Source organism: Rhincodon typus, chromosome 17 (assembly GCF_021869965.1).
Source record: "Rhincodon typus isolate 14 chromosome 17, sRhiTyp1.1, whole genome shotgun sequence".
Lineage (NCBI taxonomy): Eukaryota > Metazoa > Chordata > Chondrichthyes > Orectolobiformes > Rhincodontidae > Rhincodon > Rhincodon typus.
The window spans coordinates 17,637,028-17,656,776 of NC_063348.1; the positions used below are offsets into that span (position 1 = coordinate 17,637,028).

At 39.6% G+C, this 19,749-nt stretch overlaps 1 protein-coding gene across 2 annotated transcripts in view; it reads right to left on the reverse strand.

The window, feature by feature from the left end:
* ddb1 (damage-specific DNA binding protein 1) overlaps nt 1-19,749 on the reverse strand; it is a 74,273-nt gene that overhangs the window by 17,802 nt on the left and 36,722 nt on the right. Inside the window, exons 13-22 of one of the 2 annotated variants that reach the window (XM_048606860.1) lie at nt 18,873-19,051; nt 17,814-17,977; nt 16,792-16,899; nt 14,334-14,541; nt 14,073-14,168; nt 11,984-12,095; nt 8,564-8,687; nt 5,894-6,058; nt 5,156-5,250; nt 3,846-4,016 (exon numbers count right to left, since the gene is read on the reverse strand). In XM_048606860.1, coding sequence (XP_048462817.1) covers nt 3,846-4,016; nt 5,156-5,250; nt 5,894-6,058; nt 8,564-8,687; nt 11,984-12,095; nt 14,073-14,168; nt 14,334-14,541; nt 16,792-16,899; nt 17,814-17,977; nt 18,873-19,051 — 1,422 coding nt within the window. The remainder of the gene's footprint in view (nt 1-3,845; nt 4,017-5,155; nt 5,251-5,893; nt 6,059-8,563; nt 8,688-11,983; nt 12,096-14,072; nt 14,169-14,333; nt 14,542-16,791; nt 16,900-17,813; nt 17,978-18,872; nt 19,052-19,749) is intronic. The other variant, XM_048606861.1, reaches the window with a different exon arrangement.

Consider the following 19,749-nt stretch of genomic DNA (forward strand, 5'->3'; position numbering starts at 1 on the left):
CAATTACATTTCCCAAACTGCCTTGGTTACAAAATAACCTTGAAGCTGAAATTTTCCACTCAGTAATATAGAGTCATAGAATCAGAGTCCTACAGCACGGTCCTTTGGCCCAAACTGGTCCGTGGCAACCAAAATGTCCATCCACGCTCAGCCCATTTCCCTGCACTTGGCCCATATCCTTCTAAACCTTTCCTATCCACGTATCTGTCCAAACGCCTTTCAAATGTTGTTAATGTACCCACATCAAACACTGCCAGTGGCAGCTCATTCCATATGCGTACCACCCTTAGTGTAAAAAAGTTGCTCCTAGGGTTCCTATGTATTCTTTCCCCTCTTACCTTAAACTGATGCCCTCTAGTCCTTGATTCCCCAAGCCTGGGAAAAAGACTGAGACCATTCACCCTATCCAATCCTCTCATGATCTTACATACTTCTGCAAGATACCCCCTCAGTCTCCTACACTCTAAGGAGAAAAGTCGCAGCTTGTCCAACCCCTCCCTATAACTCAGTCCCTTGAGACCTGGCAACATCCTTGTAAATTTCTTTTGCACTCTTTCCACTTTAATAAAATCCTTCTTATAGCAAGGCGACCAAAACCGAACACAATACTCCCAAGTGCGGCCTCAAAGTAATGTACAACTGCATCATAACTTCCCAACTTCCAAACTCAATACCCTGACTGATCAAGGCTGGTGTGCCAAAAGCCTTCTTCACTGCCCTGTCTACCCGTGACTCCACTTTCAGAGAACCGTGTACCTGAACTCCAGGGTCCCTCTCTTCCACTACACTCTCAAGGTCCTACCATTCACCATGAAACTCCCACCCGGGATTTGACTTTACGAAATGCAACACCTCACACTTGTCTATATTAAACTCCATTTGCCATTTCTCAGCCCACTTACCCAGCTGATCAAGATCCTGCTGCAATTTCTGACAACCTTCCTCACTGTCCACGATACCACCTATTTTAGTGTCCTGAAGAATATCCTCTGCACTCATCCTAGTGTGATCATATTCTTCCTGTAAATTTGTTAACAGAACTAAAAACAGTCCTCTAGCTGCAGCTCGTGTTATAGAGACATTGTATTATAACATCCCTCTTCTAATCTAGCTATGATCAATATAATGCCCTTATACCTTTTTAAACAACTGTCCTGCTACCTTCAGGGATTTGTAGGCATGCACACCCAAATTCATATTGTGCTTTTGCACTGCTATTTTTGCATTTACCTTGTATTTAGGGAGAGCAAACATTACAACGAACAAACAAAATTACAGTACACAGGCAGCCCTCCAAGCCTGCACCGACATGCTGCCAGTCACAACTAAAACCCCCTACCCATCCATTCCCATCCTATTCATATATTTGTCAAAACGCCCTTTAAAAGTCACTATAGCACCTGCTTCCACTACCTCCCCCAGCAGCGAGTTCGAGGCACCCACCATCCTGTGTAAAAAACTTGCCTCCTACATCACCTTTAAACCTTGCCCTTCGCACCTTAAACCCATGGTCCCTGGTAACTGACTCTTCCACCCTGGGAAAAAGCTTCTGACTGTCCACACCCTTCATAATCTTGTAGACCTCTAGCAGGTCCCCCCTCAACTTCCCAACGGCCCAGATACCTGAAACCCTCCCTCCTACACCATTTGTTTAGCTACGTGTTGAGCTGTACTATCCTCCTATTTCTAGCCTCCCTGGCACTTGGCACAGGGAGTAATCCTGAGATTACAACCTTGGAGGTCCTGCTTTTTAAACTTTCTACCCAACTTCCTGAACTGCTGCTGACCTTGTCACTCATTCTACTTATGTCTTTAGTACCAACATGCACCACAACCTCTGGTTGTTCACCCTCTCCCTTCAGAATGCTTTCTGCCTGTTCAGAGACATCTTGGACCCTGGCACCAGGGAGGCAACACACCATCCTGGAGTCTCTTAGGTCCACAGAAGTGCTCATCTGTACCCCTAACTATAGAGTCCCCAATAACTACTGCTCTAGTGCTCTTTGTCCTTCCCTTCTTAAGAACAGAGCCAACCATGGTGCCACCCGTCTGGCAGCTGCTGCTGCTGCTGTTGGCCCCGATAGGTCACCCCTTCAACAGTATTCAAAATGGTATACTTGTTAGAGAGGGGGATGGCCACAGGGGATTCATGCACTGGCTGCCTGCCTGCCCGCCCCTTCTAGTGGTCACTTGACAACAGTCCCTCCGCAAACCACCTTCTGAAAGCAGTGATAGCACTGATGCAGATCTTCACCACATCAACCAATCAGCATCACCACTCTGCTGCCCTCATCAAGGCTTACCTTGGGCTTCACTGGATTGAATTCCAGTTGCAACTAGCTGGCCACCTGACCAGTGGCTTATTAGTTGCGCGTGTTCAGCCTTATTTCTCACCATCAAGCACATAGCCATTTTTTATTTTTTGTTTCATCTGCAAATTTGAGCATAACTCCCCTAGATTTAGGTCAAATTTAGTGACATTGGTATAATGCAAAGAGCGAAGGATCTAATGTTGAATCTCCATGGAAAAAAGCTATCCTGCCACCAAAAAGCTTACTCTTTAAGGACCTATCAAGCCCACTTTGGATGCAACTCTCTACTACTATTTATATCCCATGTGTCTGCACCTTAACAGCCTGCCAATGTGGATCTTGCCATGCCCCACAAGTGTAAAAACAAAAAGCTAAAACCACATGGGCTATATCAAAAGCAATACCTTTAATTCAACTTTCTTGACAGTTCCTCAGATGTGTCAAACATTATTCAGACATATCCCCTTAACAAATTTATGTCAGCTGTCCTTGATTATCCTGTGCCTAAGTGATGATTTTGTATTGTTCCTCAATTTTTTTGCAGTAGTTCACCGAGCATTGAAATTAGGCTGATTGGCATGTAATCACAAGATACAAAATCAGCAGTCATCTTGCAACACACCTGTGGTCAAAAAGGACAACCGGAGCTGACACTACTCCCTTCCTTGCTTCTCTTACACCTTGGGATACATTTCGTCTGGGTGTGGTGATGTACCAACATTCAAATCAGACAACCGCAGATGAAACTTCTGAGAGGCGCCCCGTTAGCTGGTTTCAATAAACCAAATCAAAACTTGAAAGGGTTCAGCAGAAGTTTATAAGGATGTCGCCAGGACTGGAGGGTTTCAGCTATAGGGAGGGGCTGAATAGGTTGGGGCTATTCTCACTGGAGAATCGGAGGCTGAGGGGTGACCTCAGAGGTTTGTAAAAGGTATGAGGGGTATGGATAGGATGAATAGTCAAGGTAATTTCCCCAAGAAAGGGGAATCCAAACCTAGAGGGCATAGGTTTAAGGTGAGAGGGGAAAGATTTAAAAGGGAACTAAGAAGCAACTTTTTCACGCCATGCAGAGGGTGGTGAATGGAATGAGCTACCAGAGGAAGTAGTGGAGGCTTCTACAATTGCAAAATTTAAAAGGCATCTGGATGGGTCGAGGAATGGTTTAGGGGGTCATGGGCCAAATGCTGGCAAATGGGACGAGATTAATTTAGGATATCTGGTCAGCTTGGAAGAGTTGGACCAAAGGGTCTGTTTCCATGCTGTGCATCTTTATGACTCTATAACAGCTGGGTAATCAAAAGTGGTCTTAGCATCCTTGGATTAGGGAAGGTGGGCAAAAATAATTTGAGCAAAACATTCCATCCTTTATCATTCAGAAGTGTGCATACAGACTTAAGGGGAGGATAAGTCCATACAGCAAAGCACACAAGATCCTCCTAACAATACTTCTGGACCTAGATGAGTTAGCTCTTTCTAAACAGCAGAAAACTGGGGGGGAAAAAAAAAGTAATATAAACTCAAGCTGCACTGTACCTCTTCAAAATTCCCTTCCATTGGTTTATAGGCAAGAAGCAGCACCGAACGCATCAAGTCTCCCACCAAGATAAAGTCTCCCTTTGTCTTCAGATAGAGGGCCATGATATTATTGTAGTGATTGCACTCTGTGCGTAGTTCTTTTTCAGCAGTCCATTCATATAATCGCACCTATAGTGAAAATAATTCTATTAGATCATCATACCTTATATACAATTGAGTGTGAATACATCAAGATTTGGTCGCATCCACCTGATACAAAAAAAAATCAATGAGACAAATGAAAAATAAAAGAAGCTGTTACTAGTATTTTAGTAAGTTATAATGAAGAATGTGAATTTTTACTCGGCATCCACTTGTATTAAAAACATCCAGCTAATGCGAAAAACACATTAATTACACAAAACACAAACTTACTAACAGCACTGAAGTTTCTAATTAATTGGCACTGTTAACATTTTCAATTTTCATGCAGGATTTAAAAATCTTTGCCACAAGTTGAGAGGCAGAAAGTTTTGTGAAGGTCCTGCGCAACATTTTTTAGTCAGCCAATTGTAACAAGAGTCATTCATTCACAGCTGTTCAGTAAGATGCCACTTGTGCAGATACTGGTCACATTTACCTAGTCACTGCACTCAGAGTTATACAGAAGAAATTGCAGAACAATGTCCCCTCTGCCAGTGACTCGAGTTGTTTCAACATACAGAAAATGATAAGTGCAAGAAATTTATCTTCAACTACTTAGGTATACTCAGCTGTGTAATTCCTAACCTATAAGAGTTATAGAGTTACGAGCTTTAAGAAGTACAGTTGAGAGAACATATCAATTTTAGGAAACTAATTTTGAATAGTTGCACACTTAGATTCAATAGGTTAAATTAGAAACTATACTCTCAGGTTGTGAAATTTCGACAGGGTGGCAGAACTGGCTTTGGCTAGTCTGTATGTAGTCAGAAATCAAGTGGAACTGAGGCTTTAAATCTTCCTCCAACCCAAGGACAGACTTTTTTAAAAATTAAATATAGGTAAGCAACCTAAATGCAGTTGTAGACCTTCTTGCTTCAACAAAATTAGACAGAGATTATGCGCAGCAACAGAAGCTTTAGAAGCTGAAGAACAAAAAACAATTCTGAACCACTTAACATGCCAATTTTTAAACAGGGAAAGAGACAGCTCTATTTTTACACAACATCACTGAAAACAGCCTGTATCACTGATCAATTTGCATTCACCAAAAGACCATTTTGAACAATCAGACTTCATGCTACACCAGTAAAGAAATATTTTGAAAATCTTTTTGACTCAAGTACCGTGCTATTGATGCTTGCTAGCAATTTGCCATTGAACTCCACCATGGAATACACTGCACCTTTTACTTCTTTCTCTGCTACTGTCTGAAGCTTGCCTGTTGAATGAAACAATATGTTAGTTAAAATATCCTTTCTGACATTTCAAAATGAAGTGCATTTTGTGGGGTCTCCTAGAAGAGTACTAATTGGTCCAGTATACTTAATAGGTTGAACAAATACTCTTGTAACTATATCAGCTGTCTCACATCTGTTCTAACTGTACTTAAGGATGGAAGAGGAGAACAGGGAATAACAAATATAAAATCTATGTCCAAAATAGGGATTTAAATAAAAAAAGGCAGTTCCACAACAACCTGGAAACAGATCCAGATTTGTTCTGCATTTATTCCTAAACCTGCACAGTTGAAAGCATGGGGAAGTAGTTATGGTCATTATTTCTCATGAACAGGACAGGGGGGAGGTTAAGTCAGTATTGTTCAGTAATTGTACAACAGGAACTCTATGGATTTCACTGTCATAGTTCAGGCGAATTTGACAGTTCTGGAGCCCTAAGTCATCATATTTGGGTCAATGATGATGCAGGAGGAACACTAGGTCAGAAGCAATACCATTGCTTTTCACTGATCAACACCACAATCTTCACATTGAGAGCGAACGGGTTTGGGAACCTGAAGTAAAATACAAGTAATGTGACTTGTCAGAAACTAAACAATAGAAAGTAGCCAATACGTGTCTTACCATCAGAGTACTGGAATACTATAATACGTCCTTGTTTTGGTTCTGCTTCTTCAGGATATACCATTGCTGTACCTACAATGAAGTATGTGTTGGGATCTTTGCCCAACTTGCAGGATACAATACTCAGTGCATACTCATTCTGAAGGAATTGATGAGCATGAAGAACTGGAAAGGGGAACAAAGTGTTAAAATCTAAAAGGCAATCTGAACACAACCTGGCTAAATAAATGTCCATACAGATTAAAACACCAGAGATTCTTAAAGAAGCTTATGCAAGCCAGGATAAGGAGTCATGATACTTTAACTGACATAATTGCTGGTGGAGAGAAAAAAAAAATAAAATAGACATGCTTCTAATAACTATGCACTGATCCCTGCTGGAAAGTGTAAATGTAGTTCAGTGACAACAGGATCAACGTCTGCTGCGCTAATCGCCTGTCAATGCCTTCCACAGTGCCATTTAGTTGAGGTTAACTAGCATGTCCAGAATAAAGTTAGGAGGAGTAAACAATACTTTTATTTTGTCCCTATCTCCCCACACCACATTTCCAAAGGAAAGCAAGTAAAACAGAGGAGTCATAGTCACAGTGGTCTATGGCACAGAAAAAAGTCTTTCAGCTCATTGAGTCTGTGGCAGTCAAAACACTCACCTAACTATTCTAATTCCACTTGCCGGCACTTGGCTTTAGTCTTGAATGCAAGTCTAAACACTTAAACATTGAGTGTTTCTACTTCAACCACCCTTAATAGCCATCAGTTCCAGATTCCTGCTGCCCTCACTGGAAAAAAAAACAAGTTTCCTCATAACCCCTTGAACCTCCAGCCCATCACCTGAAACCTATACCCCCCTCATCACCATTGGGGAAAAGTTCCTTCCTGTTTACAATATCTATGCCCCTCAATTTTATATACGTCTCAATCATGACCCCCCCCTCAGTCTCCGTTGTTCCAAGAAAACAACCCAGTCTATCCAATCTCTCTTCATAACTAAAACTCTCCAGTCAACCAGTTGTAACTGCCTAATGAACACCTATCTGACCATCATATCTCTAAAGGACATACTTATATAAAATTCCAAGCAAGCCCATCTTACACTTGTTAAGTTATGTGAAGAAATAAATTCTGCATGAAACATTACTACCAAATGAGTTTGACCCTGACACACCCATACACCATAATTGATAGAGGTTAGGAAGTGATATTCGAGCTACTGCTTTATCAATGATGAGGTATGATTTTCTCATGTTTTCTGCCATCCTGCAAGAAAGAAACAATTCTTCGGTGTGGTTCCCAAACAGCTGTGCAAAGTTAGTTTTCAAAAAACATGACCAAAACAATTTTCAAAGCCTGACCTTGGTAGAATTAGCAGACTAAACTAACTGAACTACAGGCCAGCAGGCTAATGAAGTCCTAAACTTAGCAGTACAGTCACCAAAGTACATCTCTGAGCAACAGCACTCCAAAATGTTCAGCAAGTATCAACTCCTTGAAATAAGCCTACCAGAGTTTCACTACTAAGGTTCTAGACACGAAAATATAGAAAACAAAACCAACAAAACAACATAACCAAAGTTAATAAAGAGAAAACAATACATCATAACAAAATTCAATGAAGTGATTTTTGCAGTTTGACAGATACCTACACCCTAGCAATCATTTTTGGGAACGGGGTAACTTAAGTTGTTAGAGTCCTTTAGCATTAACTTTAGTGCATCACAATAGTGATAATATTGAAAATAATCTAAATGGCTATGAACTGACAACATCAAGTCATCTGGAAGCAAAACTGCTATTTAAATCATTTATTTCCTTTGGTTGCTCACATTAATAGAGCGGCAAGAGAAGACTCATTCAATTATCTTGGCTGATATCTGGGCAGCACAATGGCCAGCACTGCTGCCTCACAGCATCAGGGACCCAGGTTCAATTCTACCCTCATGCCAATATCTATGTGGAGTTTGCACGTTCTTGTTTGCGTGGGTTTCCTCTGGGTGCTCCAGTTTCTTCCCATGTTCATAAGTGTGCAGGTTAGGTGGACTGGCTATGCTAAATTGCCAAAGTGCCCCGGGATGTGTAGGTTCGATGGATTAGCCATGAGATGTGCAGGATTACATGGGTCTGGGTGGGATACTCAGAGGGTCGGTGCAGACTTGATGGGTCGAATGGCCTACTTCCACACTGTATGATCCATTCATTACTACTGATATTCATTTGATCAGTTAGTTCAGATTCAAACTGAGTGCAAATACAAAAAACATACTGTGCTGGAAATCTAAACAAAAACTGAAAATGCTAGAAATACTCAGCAAGTCATTCAACATCTGTGAAGAGAAATAAACAAATTTTACAGAGTTGAAACAACTCCTTTTCCTATAAATTTTATTTCAAATCAGGAGAGTCCAACTTCTTCTCAAAAATATTTTTTATTCCTACCAACTGCCAGATCATGTAATGCAAGAAATAACTGGTTCTGTAAGATGTTACAGTATCACCAATGAAGAAATAATCCAGAGTAATCGCCAGTATCTATGTTCGTGTCAGCAACTTGAAATGAAGCTTAAAAGCAACAGTAGTGGTAAAAGTATTTATTGTTGGCTGATGGAAAGATGCTTGGTGAAAGTTGGTGAATCTCCAGAAAACTGCTGACACTATTTGAGAGGTAACTTTTACCTTCAAATGTATGTTGATCTATGATTAGTAGATTGTGAACCTCCACTTCATCCCCAAATGAGCTCTCATGCTGCGAAGTACTACTTGGGAAAAGCTTACTGGAGCTAACACTGGTAGAAAGGGCCTGAGAAGAGAACAAGGAAGAGTTCAATAAAGCAAAACAATGAAGCAGCAACACAGGGCATAGCAGCACATAGTCAGAGATCTCTGCTATCTTTAACATATCATTGTACATTTACATGAATGCTTTTAAATGGTAGTATTCATTACACCCCTAGGATGACTATGGTTTACCACCCACTTGGGGCCTTTGGGTGACTTGCTACGAAACATGCCTTCAGTGCCTGTATTTCTCTTTTCCTTGTTCTACAGTAAATGAGAGTAAGGAAAGTTAATCACCAGGTGATGGCTATCTCAGCTTCTACGAAGTGAAGCTACTTTACTTAAATATGAACATGTAATGCATCATTGGTCCAAGATTTTTATTTTCCATGTTCCTTCAGGGATATCACTTGGCAATGGTTACATGATATACAATGGGTGTTCTCCTTTGGAGAACTACGGGATTAGACCTGTGTTCCCAGTTTTGATCTCCTTGTAACTATGTTTCTGTAATGACGACGAGATCACTAATTTAGTTTGATTTGCACAGTCAGTTCATCTACCTTATTCCGAATGCTTCATGCATTAAGATACAAAGTTTACTTGATCAACAAATTTCCCTACATTTTTCATGGATCCTTGGTACAATATAACATTCGTACATTCCGTCCCTTCCTTTAACTTTCTGGCAACAATCAACTCATCACTAACCTGCAATCGTACCATCTTCTTTACTTTAACTTTAAGGTTGCATGCCACTACTTAATTTAAAGTCCTATGTACAGCTCTGCTTAGGCAATTTGCCTGGACTCTGGTACAACCATCGTTCAAATGGGGCCCACCTAATTAGCATAGTTCTCTCTTTCCCCAGTATGTCCCATAAATTTGTACCAGTTTCTTCCATCAATCTTTGACACACAAATTGCTTTTTTTAATCTCACTGACCCAGTGCCAATTAACTCATGGGTCACTAAACTGGAGATTACAACTTTTTGGGTTCTGCTTTTTAAAAGTTAACCTCCAGCTGCTTATATTTCCCTCAGCAGAACCTCTTTGCTTGTCCTACCTATATCATTGGTAGCTATGTGGAGCACAACAAACAGAGCTTTCCCTTCCCATTCCTCTGCTACCCAGATGAGATATCCCGACCCAGGCACTCGACAGGAAACGCAGCCTTCAGGAGTTTCGATCATGGCCACAGAGAAGAGTCTCTATTCCCCGACTACAACTACGTCTCTCTTTTCTCCCTATCTTGAATGGCTCCCCATATCACTGCACTATGGTCAATTTGCTCATCCTCTCACCCACACAGGGAGCAACAATCTCCAACCTGTTAGATCGGCTCAAGGACTGAGGATCCCTGCATTACTACCTCCTGGATCCCTCCATCTGCCTCACTGAGAGTAACGTTGTCCCACCCCTGACTACTGACTGAATTCAAGATAATTAATCTAAGGGGTGTGACTGCCTCCTGAAACGCAGCATCCAGATAACTCACCGATCCCCAGTGTCCAGCAGTGTTGAAAGTTCAGATTCCAGCTCAACAGCTCTGAGCCAAAGTTCCACAAATAACCACTTGCTACAGATGTGGTCACTATGAACTGCAATGGGATCCACCAGCTCCCATATCATGCTGCTACAACAGACTGCGTGGCCTGCATTCTATTTTATTTACTTAGTTCTTCATTTTTTAAAGCATTTCTTACTGGTCTTTTAGTTTGTAACCTGTAACATTTCTCCTATTTACGTTCAATCTGAAAGTAACCTACAAACGATGATCAAATTAACAGCAATTACCAATGAACTTATCGTTTTACCGTGACATCATTCTTTGCTTTGTGTTGGGCCCTTGACCTGGTCTCCAATTTATCCCGTTAAAAAGACTTTACAAACTACAAATCAAAAAAGCACCTCTTCCCTCTGCACTGAATTCTCACACTGCTCCAAAATCCCCGAATGGTCTAGAATGGTGACAAAATGTTTAGGTTCAGCTAATGGCTGTCACAACACAGCTAATGCATTCCCAGAAATAGTTCTTTCTTGCTACGTTTGAATCCATGTTTGGTCCTATCTCTTGCTCAAATACATAAATTTATGCACATACAATTCAATATAAATAGACAAATACAAAACTCAACAGTGGTACAAAGACTGGAGGTAAATTTCATCTCTCCCTTAAATCACATCATGCTGTTCAATTACCACTTCGGCACCAACTTGTGGATGGGACATAATTTTCACAAGCATCTTACTTTTGCAATTAGAATCATAGAAACCCTACAGTGCGGAATCGAGTCTGCACCAACCATCCAAAGAGCATCCAACCCAGACCCATTGTCCTGCTCCCCCCTCCCCCCCCAATCCGAACCTTATACCCTGTAATCCTGCATTTCCTGAGACTAATCTACCGAACCTACACATCCCTGGGCACTGTGGCCAACTTAGCATGGCCAATCCACCTAACCAGCACATCTTTGCACTGAGGGGGGAAACCGGAGCACCCAGAGGAAACCCATGCAGGCATAGGGGGAACGTGCAAACTCCACACAGACAATTACCCAAGGGTGGAATCGAACCCAGGACCCTGGTGCTGTGAGGCTAACCACTAATCCACCCATCATTGTTGCTTCCATCATAGTTCCTGGGTGTTCATCTGGCTAAACCAAATGCACACAAATTACAGCATTTCCTTTGTCCCAGAGTCTTGTGTCAAACCCGTGCCATATCAAGTACTAATAAACCTTACTTCCACCTCTACAACATTATATTGCCCCACAACCCCATGTTATTTCCTTTACCATAGAAACTTTTGCCAGTACTTTTCAACCTCATGGCTTGATCCCTCCGGTGTTCTGCCAATCTTCACACAAACTGCTAAAATCAATCAAATTTGTGCTGCCCACATCTTGCCCTGTACTAAACACAAATCAACTGTCTTCCTAATCCTTATTGATCTAGAATACACCTTGCCCTTTTCCAAAAATAAAAGAAAATAAACCCACTGAATACAAGTGCATAACTGTGTCTACTTAATTTTCTGGCATTGCAACTTTATTGGCTTGTATGTGGTCCACTCCTGCTTTATTGAGTAACCTTTGTCTGTTTTGATTCTCTTCTTTGGAACCCCATCTGCATTATTATTTTAGTGAAACTTAACTTTGGAAAAGGGTCTGGCAAAATCAAAAGCACAATATCCCTTTGCCCCTTGGCTCCTTTCAACTCAGATTCATCTCTCTACATTAAGTATTTCAATGCATAAGTTTTGCTTAGGATTTTGAGGTCTAAAAAAAAAAGTTGTGTTTCTAAACATGATATTACCTGAGTGCTAGCACTTGGTCTCAAGACAGTGGTACCTCCACTGGGGTCCAACACTTCTACTCTGCTGCTGACCAGACCAAAGCACTGTGATGCCTCTTGGTAACAGATTCTTCTGCAAAAGAAAACAAAATGTAAAGAGAAAGCACAAAATAAGGTCAAAGAAACTAGGCTGAGCAAATTTTAGTGCAAACCTTTTAAAATGCATCTTCAGCACCTCTGCTTACGACATCCCTTAAATTCAGTTAATACATTAGAGCAACCCAATGCCATTCCCATCTTTTTCTGTCAATTTTATTTTTACTACACTTTCTTTGACAACACCTCCACCACCCATGCTCGGTATACATAAAGCAGAACTAAAACTATAACCAGTTTTTTTTTTTTTTTTTTAAAAATCAAAGTAATTAAAAGATTAGATACTGAAGTATGGGTAAGTGAAACACAGTTGCCAGTGTCAAAGTTCCCCTTATTTGGTACAGTATTATCAGGCCATTATCGTACTCGGGCATGATGCTTAGACTTGAACTGAAGGTATTCCATTCCACTCCACAGCATAAAGACCTCACCACCACTCTGATGAGCACAAAAATTAACACACGAATCACAAAAATAACTCTAAATGAAGTCCAGCAATTAGCTACATTTGCACTGTGCAGTTTATTTCTCAAGAGAAGTATTGACCTCACCAAATGATGCTACATTTTGCTGCTTTATGAAAGACTTGAAGAGATTAAAAGGCTAAGTCAACATCTTGAAGTAGGTGATGACCCAAGGTCATCTTTGGTCCTCCCATGAATTGTACAAATAAAACAATGGTCACTTTCAAATGCACTTTGTAACTGATTTATGCATTGAAACCATACAGATACACAATTACTGTTTAAAAAAAAATAAATGAATAAAGTGAGTGCCATAGTGAACCATAACATGTAAAAAGATCACAACAGGATCTTTCACCAACTAAACAATTTACAGCATCAGTGTTTAGAGTGGATAGTAGCCAATAACACAAGTTGGTGCCATTTCTTAACAGATTGACTATGAGTAATAAGAGTCACATACCCACATTCAGTTGGAAACCAATGTATCAATAGGTATTAATTATACTATGGCTTAATTAGTGGCTTCTGTCTTTCAACTCTCGCTGCATCAGTAAAATTTACAAAATGGTTATTGATCCAACAGCACCTGACTATATATTTAAGACAAATCTTCTGAACAACACCCCGTAGAATTCCCTGTAACATTAGGACTTAGGGTGGGGAAAAAGAGAGTGGTTTGGGATCAGTAGAGAGTTACAACATAATTGAAGCATGGATCAGAGATCTCTACAGTATATATGCCAAAGGCCCTCAACAAAATTAATATTTGGCCTGTTTGTGCAACAGCCTAAATTGGCTTGAATGCGATTAATAACTATGACCAGAGGAAACCAAGTCATGTAAAAGCCATTTGCCAACTAAAATGCTTTAATTGCATCAATACTTTGAGTCTCAAAAAGAAATAGCTAAACACAAAGATAAATTGCAAACAAATGTTTGAGTTTGTTTTTTACATATCATCCCACTAATTTGTGGAGTGATCAAAGAAAAGGGAAACCAAAGCTATGTGCACAAAGATATGCCACAGTTATTAAACTCCAAAACACATAATCCAAGGTTTAATTAATAAAAAAAGGTATAATGCTGGAAATCCAATCTGATTTGGTTTCAATGTTCAAGAATCAAAATATCAAACTATGGTATAAAAATTGTATGATTTGGGACAGTGTTTTATCCACTCACCCTTAATTAAACTGAGGGATTTTCAATACACAATTTAATCAACATAATTTATCACCAATTGAGACAGAGAATATATTCATGAAGTTGAGTACTCTGCATGGAGTTAGTGGATCCACTCCAATTAAGACAGAACAATTGGATTGTAAGCTAGTTTAGTCCGTAAACAGGATTTCTCAATTACGACCTGCAGCACATCTGCACAACTGCATACATAAACAATATTTGATACGAGACACAAAGGTAATACCTTGGAACACTTAAGTACATGATTCTGGTGACAAGCATTGTAGGTGAGGTACACTTACTTTGGAGATTCATTAAGGGGTACTGTTCGGATATGTAGTTTCTGAATTTCATCAATAGTTCCTATGGTTAAAGTGCTGTTGTTGGCCAAGGCCAAGCTGTTAGATAGAGGAGCAAAACAAAAAGACAAGATCAGACAGCAATAAGTGTTACAGCTAATGTTTTATGGAGATGAAAGATTAGAATTTGTAAATTGTTGCAAGTAAAGGAAACCAATCTTTTTAGTGTCTCCAAACTCTGGAGACTGTAAAATCACCACCAACCTATCAGGGTATCCCTCAGAGTTAAGAGGACACATGTAGTTTACTTCCTTGAGATTAACATTCGAGAAAACAAGCTTGTGATTGCTGCTGTAAATGACAGTGGGGCGGTCTGAACAAGCAAACACATTCGTGGTGGACAAAGATCTGAAGGTTCTTAAGACTGTTGGTTGGGTCCCCAGTGTAACTTTCTTACGGTCACTCAACAAACCTAATTTAAAAACACAATGGGAAAACAATTAGGTTATTGCCATCAGTAACGTACATAACCAAAATAAACTGTACTCTTTTTCCTCGCTTTTCCAAATTTTCCTTCCTCTGCTGAATTCGGTTCATGATTGAGTACAATTCCTAAGGCTCCTGATATTCTTTTGCATCTTATTCAAACAATCATTCTGCATTGGTGAACCAAAACAGACAGTGCTAGCAGACTACTCGGTCACGGAAAGGTTGCCATCAAATCTGATGATATCTATGCTTTTCTGCAGAGATCAGATATTGTTCTGAGGAAGGGTCACTGGATCTGAAACTTTAACTCTGATTTCTCTCCAAAGATCCTGCCAGATCTGCTGAGCTTTTCCAGCAATTTGTTCTTGCTCAGAAATCAGCCTTTTTCCCCTCATTAGTCCATTCTCAGTAACTTCTATTAACGTACTTTTTACACTTTGTAACTCAGTTCAGCTAAGAGAGATCAGTAGGAAAACCAGAGACCTTCCAGTGCGCATCAGAAGTTCCAACATTTAGCTATGTATCTAGGCACTGAGTCCATGTTTTTTTTTTAAAACTAGTTTATGTGATACATACTCGGTGGAGAAGATGGTCACTGCTGGGAACAGACCACTTTGAAACTTCTTCAATTATAAAAACAGAAATTGCTGAAGAAATTTACTAGGTTTGGCAGCATTTGTGCACAGAGAAACAGTTGATATTGATTCCAACATGATTCCTGAGTTTTGTTTGCTGCTGGTGGGTGGTGCCAGTTGTCAGGGAGGAAGAACGGCACGAGGGAGGAGACAGCACAACAGGGATAGAGATAAATGCATCCTGATATACTACAAAAATTGGGTTTTAAACATGCATGTGAAAAGAAACTCATCTACATTGTTAAGTATGGCTGCTAACATGAAAGTGGGATAGATAATATTGTAACTGCTGCATTACAAAAACTGAAGTGTTTGGAAAATGATTGAAACAATGATCATAAACACTAGGCAAGTACTTAGGCAGAGAACCAGGACAAGCAGCAGATTTATGATCATGGTCTTACCTGACAGGTGGACTGAAGCATTTGGAGACACAAAGATTTGCTGTGAGAGCCAAGTTAATAAGCAACTGACAAATCTATGAGCGTCATTCAGGACTACTCAGAGAGGGTAACAAAAGTTGAGGCAGCAGTGATGAAATTCAGTGGGAGTCAGCCATTCGGTATAAGGTGGATGGGCAAATAAAATTGTAAAACACTTCAAAAGCTACAAATAACTATATATGAGACCTACTTAATCCATACAGCAGTTGTCAGAAGCAAAGTTAGGGCATTTTGCAATGTGGCTCATAAAATAGAGCTAATATAACAGTAACAAAAGGTCGAATTTTTTGATATATGATAACACACCATTTGTTTCATGTATTAAACGGTAACACTGACGTTAGACAATGGATAAAACAATTACAACGCTCATTAGACACATGTACTCTACGCAAACTATGGCACTCATTTTTCCCTCCCATTAGGAGCCCAACACCAAAATTTTCAATGCACTTTGAAATGGACACATTATGCATCGTGAAATGAAAGTTGAATATGCATGCAAGCACAATTTATTGGACTGTTTTTTCAATTTTCATTCCTCATAATCGTACAGCACCACTTTGCCCATTGTATCCAGAGGATATATTGTACACTAGGGTAGTTATCCAACGAGTCCCACACTTCTGCTTCTCCCACCACCTCCCCAAAACCCTAAAATCTTTACCTCCGCCCTCCTCAGACTCGTTACTTTTCTGAGGCAGGCCTTTAGGATCAAGGATAGTATTCTCTCACTCCATTTCAAAAGTTCTGAGCTGGTTGTTAAGTTCAACAAATTTTTTACTTCTATCTTCCTCACTGTTTAGGTAATTCTGTATTAAAGATAAGTTTACCAACTCTGAAGTTAAGCCCTGTATACCAAAGTCCAGGCAATTAATGCATATCACAAGAAGCAGCGATTCTTCCACTGACCACCCCCTCCATCTTGGGAAATACCTTTTTTCCAAGTCTGAAAATAAACAGTTTATCATTACTCGCTATCTAGCCCATAGCCAATGTCATGTATATGCAGCCACAGCTCCTTCGCCCTGCTCACTTCAAGTTTGCTCATGAATCCTTCAAGTCAAATAGACACTTCACTCTGAACAATACTTTCACTCCATGTTAAACAAGATGAGGAACTTATGATATAACAAAACCTATTAATTACTATACCTGTTTCTATTTCAAGTCCAAAGTAAAAGAGAGCACCATCACCCAGAGCGCACAGCAAGTAATGACTGCCTTCAAATGTTGTCATCAAAATGGAACGTGGAATTATCTCTGCAAAAATGGTCACGGCATAAAAGTAAGGAGGGAGTTACATTTTCAAAGACAACCAACAGCAGACAAGGACCACCTATAATTACACCAGGCAGAAAAACATGCATTTTGATATTAAACCAAAAATGTAGTTCAACATATAGTTCGAGCACACCACCCCACTCGCCCAAATCCTGTACTTTGTTTACTATTTTAGCTAATTTCAATGCTGTAACATCAACATACTGTGCACAAATGAAAGGAAGCAGACGAACAATACAGTAGAGACATTAGTTGTTCTTTGGAATGGAAAGACAGGATACTTCTGCACGTACAAAGGCCAAATCAATAATAAAGTCTTATTTTGACCTTTCTCAAAAGCAGAGATCCAAGAATTAAAATGCAGAGATAATGTACAAGATTATTCATTACACTATTACAATCAATCATATTTTATAAACAGACTGCATACAGTTCCCTCAAGAAACAAATTCTACTAAGCATGAGACGATTGTCACTATCCACTCAGCAAAACCCAAGAACAGGCATTTAATTTTCTGAATAGTAATAAAATCGCCTTTCTTTCTGCCCATGGTGAGCTGGAGGCTTTGATGTTGTCTCTCTTCCCAACCCTTCTCACAACTGGGCACGTGAATCAGCATGTACAATTAAAAGAAATGTTTCTACTCAACTAAAGTACTGGTTTCATAAAGACTAACCTTGCCAAATACTAAGGTACTCTTAATTCAAAAGACAAAGTTTTAAATATTGCCACTTTATTTACCTTGATTTCTTCATAAGAGGTATCAAAATGCAACAATTCATTTATATTATGTTATTTATAATGATCAACAAACAAATAAGTCTTTAAGACCACAGACTATTAAAAGCTGAACAACCCAGCTGTACTGGAAATTATACTGCCGATCTCTTACCTCCACCAAGCATTTCTTTATGCAGGGTTTCAAATGATGGTAGCTTGAGGATCCGAGCTGAAATATCTGTCCAAAGCCCAACAGAGCACAGGGGTGACATACTACTACTGTCAGCCAATGGAGTGATGTCTAGGCAAGCAACCTCATGCTCCATCTCTATAAAGCTAGATGGGATTTTAAAAAGGCAGTTGGTCAATTTCTACTACCGTCTGTCAAAGAGTGCTCTAAACTCAACATATAGTCAGAAAAAGTACAAAACTTTTTATTTTGAAAATGGAGATAAATTGTATTGGTTTAGATTTTTCGTACAAATTCAAGAGTCAAGACAAATTCATTTCAAGAGTCCCTTTGTTCTCCCACACAGATTTATCTTCTCTGACACCAAAGGTCATCAGTAGAACACATTAAATTGGAAATTCCAACGCAAAAAGTAGACCACACGGCTTGCCCAAATGAGCTACACCAGCCATGGAAGAGCAATGAGTGCCATTTTGCTCATACTTTCCTTTCACATTTATTTATCATTAAAGCATGTAATGAAATTCTACTTTCTTCCTTAAAAGAAGAATGCTTACGGTTAATCCAATCTATACAGCATCATGTTATGGATTGAAGGTGAAGAGGATTACTGAGTTTGGGGAGTGGAAGCAACGTGGAATTGGGCTGTACACAGTGTTACTGGCTTATAACTTGAAATGTTGATTTAAATTAAGATCAGAATTAGAGAATGACAGTCTGTACTTACTGCCAGGTGATTTATAAATGGAACAAGTTTGCACCATTCCAAATGAGACACCAAGTTACGTTCTTGGCCAGAGAATCACAAGTTGAAGAGACACATCCAAGCCACGAAATAAATTGTCTGTTAAGTGTTTTACTACAGCCTATGTAAAAGGGTGATATAACGTAAATAAATTCTTTATTTGGTATGGGATATAGCACAAAACGATCCTGCATCCTAATGCAGCACTAACTGGCAAATTAAAATGATGGGTCACAGGATGGATGGTGTGTAAAAAAGAAGAAAGTCTATGGGCACCATTACAATTGGTTGATTACCTGATTTGTTTGAGCTCTTTCGGGTGAATCTCCAGGTAAAACAATACACGGCCTACTGCTACCACAACCTGACTGTTATTACAGGACGCAACACTGATATTCTTTCCATTTGGTTCTTTCCACTCACTAACCAGCGATTTCGGTTCTTGGCTGACCAGTCGCACCGAACCAGATGTTATCTGCACAGCATTAACAATTATTAGCACTTGAAAGGCACAAAACTTCAAGTAAATGTTAGAACTCCATCTTGAAAATAAACAGTGAACTGTACATATGGGATACAAGTCAATTACTCAACCTCACTAAAACCACCATTCATAATACAAAAAGATATTGAGGAAGATGATGAAAAGGCCCGAAGGGCAAAGTTTTGTCACAAAACACTGGAGTGGAGTAATATTTGCATTACACAGGATTGTCAACTTTCCAATGTCCCAGTAGTGTTCCAGCATTAATGGCAATACTACTGATGTATTTTTGAGCATTATAACTTACTGTTTTCTAACACAAGCGTCAAACAAGAGATGTACAGATATTGATTTAGGTGTTAGTAATGACACTTTGAAGTATCAGTCTTCTGTGTGTAAAATCACCCAGCCAACACTGGCTGCATCTAATGCTGTTAATCTAAACTGCCAAAATTTAATGTTTTAAAGAGGACCAAAATAACAACATTTTATTCAGTCCAACTGGACAATGTTATTAAGCAGGGCTAGCAATTAAGAAAAGAAAAATTAAATATCTTACAAACCAATGTAATGAAAAGGAAGCCAACTCATTTAGGTCTTGCTGCATTCAAGTACTGCTTCTTCAGGAAGAATTTCAAATGGAGTCACACTACACAATTGTCAAACAGTACACTGTTGATTCCTACGAT